At 38.4% G+C, this 15,256-nt stretch overlaps 2 protein-coding genes and 1 pseudogene across 7 annotated transcripts in view; 2 read left to right on the top strand and 1 right to left on the bottom strand.

Moving 5' to 3' along the window:
- ATM (ATM serine/threonine kinase) overlaps positions 1 to 7,916 on the bottom strand; it is a 149,139-nt gene extending 141,223 nt beyond the window's left edge. For 2 of the 6 annotated variants that reach the window (XR_005020942.1, XM_036861087.1), the window contains exons 1-4: positions 7,253 to 7,916; positions 4,182 to 4,280; positions 3,986 to 4,098; positions 2,557 to 2,702 (exon numbers count right to left, since the gene is read on the bottom strand). Coding sequence is in view for 5 of the 6 variants with exons in the window: in XM_036861087.1 (XP_036716982.1) it covers positions 2,557 to 2,702; positions 3,986 to 4,098; positions 4,182 to 4,253 (331 nt within the window). In the remaining variant the exon portion in view is untranslated. Of the gene's footprint in view, positions 1 to 2,556; positions 2,703 to 3,985; positions 4,099 to 4,181; positions 4,281 to 4,897; positions 4,942 to 7,252 lie in introns of those variants that run through there. The other 4 variants (XM_036861082.1, XM_036861086.1, XM_036861083.1 and 1 more) reach the window with 3 other exon arrangements.
- On the top strand, positions 261 to 400 carry LOC118900314 (annotated as a pseudogene).
- Positions 7,917 to 8,264: 348 nt separating the features above from the next.
- The window catches only part of LOC118899437 (protein NPAT), a 59,293-nt gene continuing 52,301 nt past the window's right edge, over positions 8,265 to 15,256 (top strand). Inside the window, exon 1 of the mRNA XM_036861177.1 lies at positions 8,265 to 8,426. Coding sequence (XP_036717072.1) covers positions 8,390 to 8,426 — 37 coding nt within the window. The 5' untranslated portion in view covers positions 8,265 to 8,389. The remainder of the gene's footprint in view (positions 8,427 to 15,256) is intronic.

Below are 15,256 nucleotides of genomic sequence, written 5' to 3'. Positions count from 1 at the left end.
GATATATTCTTAAAGGTAACAAAAGTATATTTAAAAGTTATTTGTTACTTTCAGTAAATCGTATTGATGTCACAGCTGAAATTTTTCATATTTCAATATTAACAATCTTAAAATTGCATATAAATTTTTTGTTGTAAGTTATGAGCAGGGTGCAAGTCATTATGTATATTTGAATATATTCTACTTTAGGATTTTTTATGATGAGACTAGTTATATTTAGAAGTATGATAAATAAATATACACTGATATAACAAAAAATCATCACTTCTTGGCCTTTTGGCTAAGATCAAGTATAGTTTCTGTTATTAGTTTAAAAAATCATTTTTACTTATGGCTTATAATTTTAGGCATCTGGCTAATGATGAAATGCACAATCATAATATCCTCTGCTGTAACACCCTGTGAATTTCTCTGTTATAGTCTTCCTAACATTTTCTTAACTATAACATCTGTTACAGTTGAACAATATTTGCTTACTGGTTCCTTCCCATCTACCTCTTTTTTTCTGATCTCTGTTTCTTTCATCATACCTTGGGTACCAATGTTAAGCAAGTCTGGCAAAGTCTGGACATGTGTTTCAATTCTCATCAACCCTCCAACCCTCTAAAAAAAAAATTGAAGAAGTGAGATGACACGATAGTAGCTCCTGGTTTTGCTCCGAGATTAAAGATGTTTAAGTTACAAAGTAGAACTTGAAAGGAAAAAAAGCCTTGAATAAAAATATCATTTTTCAACCATTTAAATAAGCTTACACTGAAAATTTCATCCATTCATTCCTATAAACCAACATATTGATACTTTCATACATTTTTAAATGTGATCACGTGCTTCACTGGGGGTGCAGTGGTTGAGAATCCACCTGCCAATGCAGGGTGTATTCCTGATGGATTCCAGGTTCGATCCCTGGTCTGGGAAGATCCCACATGCCGTGGAGCAACTAAGCCCGTGTGCCACAACAACTGAGCCTGCACTCTAGAGCCCGTGAGCCACAACTACCGAAGCCCACCTGCCTAGAGCCCATGCTCCGCAACAAGAAAAGCCACCGCAACGAGAAGCCCGCGCACCACAACAAAGAGTAGCCCCCGCTCGCCGCAACTAGAGAAAGCCCGTGCACAGCAACAAAGACCCAACGCAGCCAAAAATAAATTAATTAATTAAAAAGAAAATGTGATCTCCATTGTTAATTTTGCAATAGAAGGTTTTTTTCACTTTAAAGCAAAATTCTAAGCTGCAAACTTTTCTGATGGGCTACGAATGGGATACAAATATCTTTCTCTCACTCAGTCATAAATTCTGTCAGACCATATTAAGATCTATTAAGAGCCCAGCATTAGTAGCCAAGAATACAAATTTTAATGGATGCAGAGCAAAAGCGGGTGCAAAAATATTTCGGTGTAGCTTTCTTCTGTCTATGCTGGAGTCCCTTCTCAGGGCTTGCAGCTATCCACACAAAATGGATCTCAGAGGAGCCGAAAAACTAAAATTTTGCTAAAGCCACTGTCTTTTAGACTCAAGTCTCATACCACCATTCTGAAATATCATTCACTAACAATCTATATCCTTCTGCTTAGTAATGTTTACCAACATTGGGCTTTTCTGATTCGTAAACTAAACTTGGCATCACAAAGCCACTTACTTATCTGTGAAAAATAAACAAAGTTTGAGTCCAAGTCCCTAAACAAACATTTCCGCCTCTAGCTTTTCAGCATTGTATGAAAACCATTTCCTTACATAAGCCTACTAGGATTCTGCATTTTGGTTCAAAAATATTGGCTTTTCAAAACTGTATAAGTTCAAAATGGGAGATATGTGGCTCATCAGGAGCAAAAAAGAACTTGGTTTTTTTTTTAATCAATAGTAAGCATGCTATTAGTTAAAGAGTGTGGGTTCTGACTGCCAAGAAAGCTAATGTAATCTTAGAATGAATCAGTAGAAGTATAGAATAAAAGATATGCAAGTCCTGCTCCACTCCATACCAATCAGAATATGCCTATAAGATTGAGTCCCACACTTTAAGAGGTAGAGAATTAAACTGAAGAATATTCAGAAGTGACACAAAACTAGCTCATATGAGCAGTAGAAAGTAGGTTTGTTTAGCTTAGAGAAGAGGACTCAGGGGAAATATCATGGGTAACTTCAAATATCTCAAAGGATATTTGAAAAAAGGATATTGAAAAAACTGAGTTAGTATTTTTCTGTATTATCTCAGCAAATAGAAGCAGTAACAAAAGGAGACAGGTTTTCACTACTATGAAAACTACTCAAACAGAAAAGAAAGTCTCAAAAGGCATGTTTAATCATTAAGGCTACCTAAGTGCCAGGGACATATAGATGGGATCCAAGAAAAATGGGTAGATGAAATAATATTTTTTAATCCTTCCAAACCCTGAGATTCTATCATTCCATGCTTGTACAAATTCCTCCAAATATTTGAACCTATAGTATTAAAAATCATTACATGTACTAGAAATTAGAGTTAGCACTGAACTTTTATCTCACCATATTCAGACCAAACTCATGTAACAATAATCTATTAAGCCAAGTAATAGCACTTACTTTTATTTGCACATTTGATGAAGTATTTGACTAAGCTACTGATTTCTTGCATCTTTTTCTGCCTGGTGGCTTGTGTTGAGGTTGATACATTTGGTTTTGCTGTTCTCAGACATTCCGTTTCTTTCTGAATATATTTCTGTAAAACTCTTCAAGAAAGTGCAATGTAATTTCAGACACTCATTAAATACTTAAATTATAATAGTTTCAAAAAATCCTTCATGCCATCATAAAGAGCATTGTTTAAACCACATTGCTTCAATCAATGTACCAGCTAAACAAAACAATTACATTTCTTTTTTAAGGCCTAAGGTCTCAACACTAATTTAAAGTCTGGCCTGCAAAGCTCTTAATCTGTAACCTCCAGGATTTTCTATTGCTTTCCTGCCTGCTTTCTCATTTTATCACTAAAAGCTTGCAATGCTATCAGGGGCTCTCAATTCTTTCTCACCTCTTTCTGTTATTCTGTACATGACCTATCTCTTTCCTAGGCAGTTGGTAATGTCTCTAGCCTTTAAATGAAGCCTGCCTATAAGATATTCATGATTAGCTGGGTGCATCAGGTGCATATTTGGCCTACATGATCAGCTTACACAAAACAGTATTCATCTTTAAATAACTATATTTGTGGTATCTGAAATAAAGTAAGTAACCAGGGGAAAAGAAGTATATATTTTTCATGTTATCTACAATGATATCTGCAATGGTCTATCTAGTACCAAATAAGAGCTAAAAAATAAAATAGATTATCTGTTCTAAACATTCAAGAACAAGTAAATACTCATATTTCCCCTTGACTGAAAATGTTCTTTCAAGTTTATCAGTATTTTACATTAATTTAAAATATTTTATTCATCTTTCCTAAGTCTTACAATCTATTTCTAGTTATAAATGGACTTCATAATTGAAAATTATGTCTTAATGTAAAAAGCATTAATTGTTTGCCACTCCAGTTCAGCAAAGAATTGTGTCTTTCCAATGCCAGAGTTTTGTATTTGTTAACTGCATTCATACAGAGTTTTTCTAAAACTCCTTTTTACTTTTTTATTATAGTTTAACATATGGCAGTTACTTAGAGCAATATTTAAAGATGTCAAAGTAACAATAAAGGGCTTGATATAACTTAATTTTATGCTCTAATTTGAAATAAAGTCTTATGAATGAACTGATACGAAAGAAATTCTCTCTAATCTTGAGTGAAATATGTTTGACATTTTATTGAACAAATGATTCAAAAATTTTAACTTTTTCTACATGAACATCCTTTAAAAATTATGTTACAGATAAAAATTGAGCGCCAATTTCCTATGCAAGGCACAACGGTTCACAGGGAGCACAGATAAATTAGACCTACATACACAAAAAAATATCACAAGAGAAATAAAAATGAAAAAGAAAAATAAAGACAGTAAAAAAATTTAGAATGGAATACCTAAAAACAGCATCCCAATTCAAATATTTCCCTTGTTTGGAATCTGAATGCTGATCTAAATGTTGAACGGTTTCAGGATCCTGAATCAGGCGCTTAAATTTCTCAACCTCTTTCTGAAAATGAAAAAAGAACAAAATAATGCGTTACCAATCACACACTTGTTTCAAGGAAAGACTAAATTTAAGTAATTTAGTACCCTTCGTTCTGTAGCTCTATCATGTTCTAGTTGACGGCAGCAAATAAGCAGATCATTAAGTGCTAGACTCATGATTCAGAATTTCAGAAAACACATCATCTGTAAAAAAAATATATACATATGTAAAATTATTTCAGACTGTGGTATTAATATATAGTTGGATCTACCTGTATAGCTAGAGGCATACTATAATGCACAATGATTTTTCTTAATACTTCCATATTTAAATGAGATTTTCTTAGAATATATCAAAACAAAGCCTTAACATGCAAATGTGTGTTGAATGTGTAGCAGGATAAAAATAAGTAAGGTATAATTTACTTTATTTTTCTGAGACCTCTTCTAAGAAGAGGATCTCTTAGAGGAGAGACCTTTTCTTCTTCTAAGAAACATGACATTTAAATTGAAATACAAAAGATGAAAAAAAGGCAGCCAGGCAAAGAATAAGGAAAAGAGCACTTAAGGATTTAACACTATCTGAACGATTTAAAAGGACCCTTTCTTATATGTAGTGACGTGCCACTTTCCTGAGCCAAAAGCTTAAATTACTTATGCTTTGGAATGGGTATGTAAGAGGTTATCAGAGCTAGTAAGCCTTGCCTAGCACTTACATCTCAACTGGCTTTATGGTTCTCATTTAATACATAAAAATAGGAGGAAAATGATATTATTGTTATAAAAGGAAACGAAGGAAATTATATGCTATAGCGATATACCTTGCAAAAGTCAAAGGTCAACTATATTTTACTGTGTCTTGATGCCATTGCAGTAGACCTCCTCCTTTTAGATTTTCTGATGCAATCAAACCTTCCTTTGATAAACTTAAAAAAAAAATTTTTCAAGAAAAGCATTGTTTTAGTATTTCTGAGCCTTTTTACAAAGAAGCTTCATTTTTGTTACTATAAATGTTTATAAACAAGGAAAAAATGTACATGTCTGTCTATTGTATCTACACTACATATATATCTCAAGATGATAAAAAGGTGGGCAAAGTCCTTTCCCCATCCATCCACATAAATTCTGCTCAATCTTTCAAGATCAAGTATATTACTCTGCCCCTGCTTAATCTCACAGAATCTTAAAATTGGAAGAAACTGAGAGACCATGTCCAATCTTCCTACAAAGGAAGAAATCTCTCCAACAAAATTCTTGCCCTCTCTTTAAACACTCTCACTTAGAACAAACTTCCTAATAAGACTACCTATTTTATTGGCAGATAGCTCTAATTCTCTTCTCCATTTATATTGATAAGTTGTTCTGATTCCTTTATCCCTATAACAACCTCCTTTTCTATGCTGTAGAATACAGGTCATTATTTATTCGATTGCCTTTTTCATTTGACTGTATACCTCTTGAAGGCAAGGACTGTCGTTTTTATTTTTCCATTCCTTATAGTTGTATCTAGAACTCCTCTCCCTTCTTGCTCAATCTTAGTTTAAAGGCTTCCTGAGTCAATAAGGAAAATAAAATTGGGATTCTAACCAATGAAAACACCTTAGCAACATCCAAAGAACCCTAAAGGCAGGCACCTATATTCTTAATATGTTATTTGTAGGGTGAAAAAAAAAAATGCATGTTTACTGAACATGTGACACTTCCAAGAAGTGGCAGCCCTAAACTTTTTTTTTAAGCTGTGGCTTTTCTGAACTTGCTTTTCCCCCTATCCAATTCTCAGAGATTGATTACTTTCAAGAAAACAAAACAGTTCAGTATTATCTACATAAACAGGAAATGTTCATTCACTGCGACAAGCAACAATATTTACTGGGCAACTACTGTGTTCGAGGTACTATGTTGGGGTAGTTAGACACATAATGAACTAAATAGACACAAATCCTACCCTCATGGAGTCATGACTAGTGGGGAAGAGTGACAATAAACAAGTACACTGATAAATCAATGCATAATTCCAAATTGTGATATATGGCTCAAAGGAAGCAAATACACAATAGCAATGGAAAGGATCATTTTTTATAAACTATCAAGGAAGATGTATCAGAGGAGGTTACAATAAAGCCAAGATCTGAATGAACTGGTGCCCATCATAGAAAGAGCTAAAGGACCAACATCTTAGAGAAGGAAACTAGCACAGCCAAAGGGTTCCAAGATGAAAAAATGCAAAGTATGTTGGAGGAACTGAAAGATGGCCAAAGGAACTAGAGAGTAGACAAGCAGAATAAGAGTGTCACCAGATAAAGGTGAATTCAATTAATACATTAATGCACAACGATTTAGGTTCCACTCCCAACCATGCAACTAGCATGATACATGTTTCTTAAGTAACAACTTCTGAATTGGCAAATCCATTGTTCCTTTTCGGATCTCAACCAAGTTGGTCCCTTTGCAGAATTTGACAATGATGCTTATATACCATCTTCCTAGATCTAATTCTGCCCGTAGCATGCCATTCTTTTCTAACGGTAAGAGTGTGGAGTCTGTGGTCAGATTGTACTAGTTCATAACCTGGTCCTGCCACTTACAAGCTCTATAACCTTGGGCATGTTAGCTAATCTCTCTAAACCTCCGTCTTCTCAATGATAAAATGAAAAACAATACTAGAACTGAACTAGACCTTCAAATAGTTATTGTAAGGATTCCTGTCCATGTTTAACACAGTGCCTGGGGCATAGAAATTGCTCAATAAATATTAGCAATTATCATTATTCCCTTCCTTTCTGTTTCACAAGTCTCTTTCGATGGTTCTTTTTCCACCCACACCTGAAACAACATTCTTGTCTCCTTACTTCTCACTGTATGTTCTCACAGTAGGATCTCATCCATTCCTATGACTTCAACACGTGAAAAATGCCCAAATCTATTTCATTCAGTGCAGGACCTCACTCTTGAGCTTCAGGAACCTTTTACACGTTGTGCCTTTATATGCGTTTTCCCTCCTGTCTAGAAGGTTCCTATCATCCTCCAGGACAATTTAACACTGCAAGGTCTCACCGCAAACAGAATTGATTCTCCCAGGCTAAGTTTCTACAGAACCCCATCCACTCCTCTACCACCACAATCCTCTTCTATCACATTTCATTCTTAATTCTAATAGTCTTGTTACTTATCTGTACCTGGTAAAAGCAGCCTCCAACGCTCTTGAGGGCTCACCACAGGACAGGATTATCACAAGGAAGACAGGACAGCGAGGTCACACAGCTAGCTGACTCGAACTCCGGGAGTGCGATACCAAAGCCCATGCTCTTAATCACGAGACTGTAGTTGAAGCCCGAACAAATTGCTCGCTGATTAAAACTACTAATTATGAGAGGGGAGAAAAAGATGATTACTCAAGCCATCTAGTTACATCTGGACACGGGAAGGGTACGCGCACGAAGGTTCAATTCTGGGCATTAAGAAGTAGGTTCAAGGCTAAGTCGGCTGGAGCAGGAAGGTTGGGCGGACGAGAGCGATACGGACAGTGGGCTGGGCAAGATGAGGTGAAGAGAGGAGTAAAGGGCCGCTCTGGAGGAGTGAGTCTGAAGGCCAGGACTGAACGGTTCAGATACGACTGAATTCCCCAACGTAGCGCTGCTTCCGCGCCCCTACCGCTGGACTCGGATAGCCAAGGCGGAATCTCTGGCGGCGGCGACGGCCGAAGCCTAGAATCCCGCTCAACACGCCTCCCTCAAGGGCCGAGCCGGCTGTCCACGCACTATTCCGGCTTCCGGCTCAAACCTGGCGTGACCGCGCAGCGTGCGTCTCCGCAGGAAGCAGTAAGGCTGACGGGCGCCCGAACACTGTCTGCCCATGCGCGCCAAACGCTACAAGCTCTCCGCTCCCAGCACTCGCACCCCCAAAACGACGGGCTCATCTTAGGAAACGCGCCTGCTCCCTGCCCGCCAATGGCGTGCGACCGCTGCGTTCGCCGCTCGCACTGCCCGCCAATGGCGTGCGACCCTGCCTTCGCCGCTCGCCCTCTAGCTCGGGCTCCGGCTCACTCGTCCCGCCTCCTCGCCCCCTTCAGCCCCACCCCTCCAAATGTGAGGACGGATATGACGACAGCTCGAAGGAGAACCAGGCGGGTTTCATTTCGGCGCCTTTCTTTCTCCGGCGGAAGCGATTGGCTGGCGAGGAGCTAAAGAGGCGGGACAAATCGCCTCGGGTCTAGTGCCGCCACTGGAACCGGGAGATGCGGCGCAGGAGGTGTCGCTGTGTTGGCTTTTACCTGGGTCTCGTCTCTTACTGCGGTTCCTTCTGCGGCTTCGATCATGCTGTTACCTTCGGACGTAGCCCGACTGGTATTGGGTAAGCGCCGACGCGGGAGGGAGGGGTATTGAACCAGGCTAAGCAGGACGGAAGGACCTTTGGGGCCAAAGGTTTTCCTTGGGTGGGGAAGCTTTGGGGCTTTGCCTCCCCGCCTACAAATTCAGACTGGAGGTGAATCTTCTTCAGTCGGAGGCTCGGATGGTTTAAGCTTCTTTGTGTGTGGATGCTCCTCTCTTCCGAGGCTCCGTGGCGAGGGGAGCCTGAAGAGAAACTCGGGGTGAAACACCTGAGGCCCGGATCCGGTGGGAAAGTCAGGCCTGCACACTTAATTAGGATCCCTGCAAGGGGAGTTGCCTACGTGATGGATGGACTGCGTTCTTCAGCTTTGGGCTCACTTTCCCGTGTCAGAGCTGGGACCGAATTAGGAAAAATAAGAACTTCCCCAGCCACCCAGCTTTGTAGAAGGACCTTCCTGACGGCCTTCTCGTAATTAGCCCTTAGGACTACGAATTTGGGACAAATGGGGTGATCTTCCCTCTCTATCCCCCACCCTCCCGCAAGAAGTCGTAGAGTGTAGAGGTTTGAAATGCCAGTTGCATACTTTAAGACAGCACCAATTCCTGTTCTTTTGATTAGCAAGAATTTTCACAGGCGAAATGCCTTCCAGTTAAACATTTTCTAGTCCTAGTTAGTTTTTCCTCAATTTGAAAAGAATTAGTAACACTGCCAGTTGTCAGGCTGTATTGTCTGTGTGGGAAACGGGTTTTGTTGTTTTTCCCCTGAAAGAATAAAGAGGATTGTACTGCTGGGAATGAGAGCCACATAAATCTCAAAACCGGAGCCAGTGATTTACAGACATCATATGTGAATGGTAAATGGTAAACATCTGTGATAAAACTTCCCCTGGTATCCACGGCCATTACTACCATTATTTTATTGCCAGAAAAATCCATTTCTTATTCCATTTTAAGTACTCAGCCCTGTCCATAAAAAATGGCTTTTGTGCACAGGCTCTTGATGAGCACATTTTGCAGAAAACATTAGAAGGTAATGATTCTACCGTATGTTTTTGGAGAAAATAATGACTTAAGTTTAAACTAATATTTTGTTAATGTTTGGTTCATCTTTTGTGCACTTTATGAGAACTGAATATCAACAGTTAACCTACAACATCTAAGGAAAAAGCTAGCTATCTTGTAGTTGTTATATTAATTAGGCTTATATGTAAACAGATCCAAAGTAGACTTTCACAAAGTTCACAGTAACATTGACATACTTTATTATGGGTAGCTGTCCTGTGCATTGTGGGATGTTTAGCAGCATCCCTGGCTTCTATCCATTAGATGCCAGCAGGACCCCAGTCCCCACCCCCACCCAGTCGTGAGAATAAAAAAAGTGTCCAGATATTGCTAGTATGTTTCCTGGAGGGCACGAACCACTGGTCTTAAGAAAGCAGTACGATTTTCTAACTGGAATAATTTACGCCAAACTTGTATTTATTCTCCACAAACCAGCTGCTCTCCTAGACTTCCTCCTTTTTTTAAAATGGATAAAAACTACAGAGATTGTTTCTTATCCTAAAATCCTTATTTGTCATTCACATTCCATTTTCATTGCCACCAATCCTAGCAGTATGCATCCCATTACTTCTCTTTTGGACTGTTGTCATGGCTTCTCATATGGTCTTGCAATTCATCTTATTTACTGTTACAAAAATCTGCCTAAAGCCTTCACACTACACCTCCAATTCTGAAAGTTGAAAGAGTTTTGCACTTAGAAAAATTTCAAGTTGTGCAAAAGAATAATACCAAAAAAAGCAAATCTCCCCACACTCACCACTCTTGCTTTTTTCATTTAGCATTATCATATGAACGTGGAGATCTATGATCACACAACTTAGTGGCTTAAAATATTAACAGTTTTATTGTTTGCTCATGATTCTCCTCCTGTCAGTACTCCCTCCCTCTCAGTACTCCTCCAGCCTCTCCCATTGTTGGCCCCTTTTCTTCATTATGTCCTTTCAGCAAATCTTTGGGTGCGTAGTATGTTCCAGGCACTGTGCCAAATGCTAAAAATAGAGTTCTCCCCTTAGAGTTTACATAATTGGGTTTTTTACCCTTACCCACACACACCAAAACATTTTCCTAGACCCCACCTCACATTCTATCTATGCTGTCTCTATGTCACCCTTTCACAAGTCAGATTTATTCAAAGAATAAGCTCTACTTAGTTGCTCTATATCCTCACTTAGCTTTCATTCTTCAACATTCTGTGCTGACTTTTGTACCTCACTACTCCACTTAAATAGCCCTTGCTACTCTGCTACATCCAGCTATTTCCTTGCTGGAATTTCTTTAAATATTGTACAGGCCAAACTACATCAAAGTGTTGTTTGTTGCCTCTGGGCCACCAGTTTTGGTTTTATTAGTATGTCATACAAGGTGCTCTGCGGAACTGATCCTACCCATCTCTCTTGCTTGATCTCAACTTCTCAACATAGGCCCTATGCTCCAGGCATACCAAACGACTTGCAGTTTCTCCAAATACTCTTCTTATGTATTTTGTTCTCTCTGCCTGCAATGTTTTTCTCCCCGTCTTCCTAGTACACTTGTATTCAAGGTTCAGGTCAATTGTAATCTCTCAAACTTTTTCCAGCAGGTACAGTTAGTACTTTCTCCTTACATGCTCTCCTGGCATCGTGGATTACTTCTGTCATACTCTTACCATGTTTTATTGTAGCTTTGTGTTTACTTACTTTTTTTTTTTCGGTAAAATAAAACATAACAAAATTTAACCATTTTAGCCATTTTTACAGTTCTGTGGCATTAAGTACAATCACATTGTTCTGTAACCATCACCATCATTCACCTATAGAACTTCACCTTACCAAAATGAAACTTACTTTTTTGTCCTATTTAGTATTCTTAACCTGGGATTAATGGACAGGCTTCAAGAGTTCTGCGAGCCCCCAGACTATCTATAAAACTTAATGTATAGGTGGGGCATTTTTTTATGGGTAAAGTATCCAGAACTTTATTTAGATTCCCAAATAGGTTTGTTCCTTTCTGTGTGAGTCAGCATCCATTCAGGAAAACTGAAAGTAATCTGAGTATTTAACATGGAGGGATTTAATGAGGCAATTGGTTACACTGGTGATACAAAAGCTAAGACAAGCTGCTTACGTGACCCAGCTCAGAGAGTAGCAACAGCAGGAAACCACTCTGATAATCAGTAAGACAAGGAGAGATGAAACCCAGAGGCTGGTTTCACTGTGGAAGCTGGAAGGTAGACTTGTCTGGTGTGGAAGCAGTAGTAGAGGAGATTCTACCATGGCAAAGAGGAAATGGAGGAAAAAAACATGGCTGCTTCTAACTGCCCTCCAGTCTCCAACTGGTGCTTCCCATTGATTGAACCCAACCAGAAGCTAGCTGACATGGAGCCCAGGAAATTGCCTGCAGGGGGTCAGGTTTCCTGTCCTACAGGGCAGAGCAGGGGAAACAGGAAGAGTAGATTCGAAGGCAAACAACCAGGACTGGCATACCTCCGAAAGTTGAAGAGCCACTGGTTCTATTCACCTTTATATCACTAAGACATAGATATTTAATAAATATTTACAAAAGTGTAGCTGTGATCATGACCTTCCCCTTTGTACTGAATAATATCTGTCATTTTTTTCAGATTCTGTTTATTCAGATTCTGTTATTTATTCATAATAATATGTCATTGCTGACATTTACAACATTTTATGGTCCTTACCCATTCTGTCTTTTCAGCTGTATTTCCAACTGTTCTCCATCATATACCTCGTGCTTCATCCAAACCACGTGCTTCATCCAAACCAGGCATGTTCTTCAAACATGCTCCATATATGCTTTCCATCAGCTTCGTTGGGGTTCCCCTACTGTCCTTCAAGATTTGTCTCTTCCTTGAAACATTCATAGTATTCCCCAGTCTGTTAATACTTTCTCTAGCCCCTATGAAGGAAGTCCAATTGTCTTACCACCTTTCCTTGTATTACAGTTATTTGCATATATATCTTTTGGGTCCTTGTAGATTATAGCTTCTTTATAGAGAGATTTTCTTTGTTATTCGTGGATCTAGTAATATAAAGCACTGAAAGTTAAGTCTTCCCAAGAATTATTTACATTTTTTAAAGACCTTAAACTACTGATATTTGGGGGAAATTATTAGAATATGTGAAGGAAATATTTTCAGGTAGGGAGGTTTGCTGTCTCTTGCTTTCTTCATCAGGTGTATCTCTCTTTATCTTTCCCTCTCTATAAATAGGAAGAAGAGAGGGCAGACTGTTGGCATCCTAGGTCCTAAAATTCAAAAACCCTAGATATAGCTAGGATTTTGTCTTTCCTTCTCTTTTTCAATTATGTTTTCCCTTCAGTCTACTTTGTTACTCATTACTACCTCCACTGAAAAGCAGGCAGAAGACAGTATTAAGAAAAAAGGACATTCAAATTACCTATTTGAACATTGTTCAGTAAGTTTACACAAAAGATGTAGTTATTTTGTTTTAAAGATTTTTTTTAAGGAATAAAAAGGAGAAACAAATTAAACTAATTTTGATTGAAGAGTAACTATTTGTATTGTAATAAAAGATAATTGGCCCCTATTGTGTATTTCATTGTAACATTTTAGATTTAGAATAATTTGTACCTAAAATTTCCCCCATTATTCTGATTGAGAATTGGTTACAATCAGGTACTTAATGATGATAAATAAGCTTTTCATAGGCAAATAACTGGTTAACTGTAAGTGTAATAATAAGTGAGCATGAAAGCAGTCAACTGTTGCTTTACCACATTATTTTGGAACTTCCCAGAGAAAAGTAAAGCAGAATACATCAAGTCTAATCCAAAATGGGAATTCTAGATAGCCCAAAGGTGGGCATTTTTTTTAAGAGCAGAAGAGATATATGAGATATTGCTATTTAAAGATGTATCATAACTTTTAAATACTGTTGTAGAAGCAATCTAGCCTTTTAACAAAGCCTTTTCTCAAATGTATACTATACAAAAGTATAATATCTTATGAGAAGCCAAAAACTGCCTGGTCTTCGGTGATTCCTTTTTTTTTTTTTTTTTGCTACGCCGCTAATTCCCTGACCCTCGGCAGTGAAAGCACGGAGTCCTAACCACTGGACCACCAGGGAATTACCACCATATTTTTCTAGAAAGGTTAACTGCGTATCACTATATTCTGTCTTGGGCAGCGTTTCTCAACCTTTATTTCATTATCATACCCTTAGGAAGTATTTTTAGACTTTTTTTTTTTCCCTAATTGCCCCTTGCATGAGATTTTAATGTTACAAATATACTGTTTATATATTGTATGTATATCTGTGATTTATGCATAAAAAGTTATATTTTATTCATTCCCCTTCCTCCCCAGTACCAATTTTCACCCCCTTGGGGCTATGTCATTCTTTTTGAGAATACTTGGTCTAGAAAAAAGGAAATCTTCTTTAAGGAATTAGATTTCATACCACCAGCTGTTAGAAGTCCCAAGTGGTTATCAGTATATCTGGGGTGATTAGTACTTTCGAAACTTTCTACCATGAAAAGAAACTGTTTGGGGTCTTCAATTTAAATCTTGAAGTATGTAAAGAAAAAGCTCCAACTGCCCTGATTCCATGAATGACTCTAGTGATTTATAGACATTTAAAATTGTAACTTCATGAAATCCTAGTGGCAGCTGACTTATTTATTCCAAATAATGTAACTGTTAGAAAGCCAGTCATAAAAAATGATTTCTTTTCAGCTGGCTATAGTTTTATTGGGGTTTATATTGGGTTGTTTATTTGTGAAAAATGAAAAAACAAGGAGACTAGCAATCTGTCTTTGATCCACATTGAAGGTGATTTTATATTTTCAGTGAAGGGGATATTGAAGTGGTAGTATCTGAAATAAAAGGTTTCTTCTGACTTATAAATGCTTTCTCACACTCCAAACGAGAATGTCTTTGGTTTTTTTTGTTTTGTTTTGTATGTTTGTTTCTCCCTGTAGCATTGATTAGCAAGAGGTTGGAAAACTGATTCATCAACTATGAGTACAAACTGGTGAATTGGTTCCCAAATCCCAGGTAGGGCATTCCCTAAAATGGGATGACAACTTCCTTGCCCTTTTCTTTTTATAATGCTCGTATATAATTTTGTAGGCCCTGTCAATTTTTTGACTTGAAGGGCCTGGTTAAAGATATCATTCCAGGTGAAGAGAGTAGACCTTTATAATTTTAAAGTTGGGAAAGACCTTAGTAATAATTGCCTTAGTAGTTATTAACTATTATACCAACACCGAGGTAAATATACTACAATGGGAATCTAGTATCCGGTAATAGGATTTCGGTACATAGAGAATTCAAAAAAAGATTCTCTGAGGAAGTGATAATTACATAGACCTGAAGAATGAGTTGGAAGTAGCTAGGCTAAGAAAAGATAAGCTACCCAAGCAAAGGCAGTAAAGTATACAGTAGCCTTGAAATAAGAGCATTCATGTATTGAAAACATGCTCAACATCACTAATTATTAAATAGAAATCAAAACTACAATGAAGTACCACCTCACACCAGTCAGAATGGCCATATTAAAAAGTCTACAGGGCTTCCCTGGTGGCACAGTGGTTGAGAATCTGCCTGCCAATGCAGGGGACACGGGTTCGAGCCCTGGTCTGGGAAGATCCCACATGCCGCGGAGCGACTAGGCCCGTGAGCCACAATTGCTGAGCCTGCGTGTCTGGAGCCTGTGCTCTGCAACAAGAGAGGCCGCGATAGTGAGAAGCCCGCGCACCGCGATGAAGAGTGGCCCCCACTTGCCGCAACTAGAGAAAGCCCTCGCACAGAAACGAAGACCCAACACAGCC

This window comes from Balaenoptera musculus, chromosome 8 (assembly GCF_009873245.2).
Source record: "Balaenoptera musculus isolate JJ_BM4_2016_0621 chromosome 8, mBalMus1.pri.v3, whole genome shotgun sequence".
In the NCBI taxonomy this organism is placed as follows: domain Eukaryota; kingdom Metazoa; phylum Chordata; class Mammalia; order Artiodactyla; family Balaenopteridae; genus Balaenoptera; species Balaenoptera musculus.
This window is presented reverse-complemented; position numbering and strand designations above follow the sequence as displayed.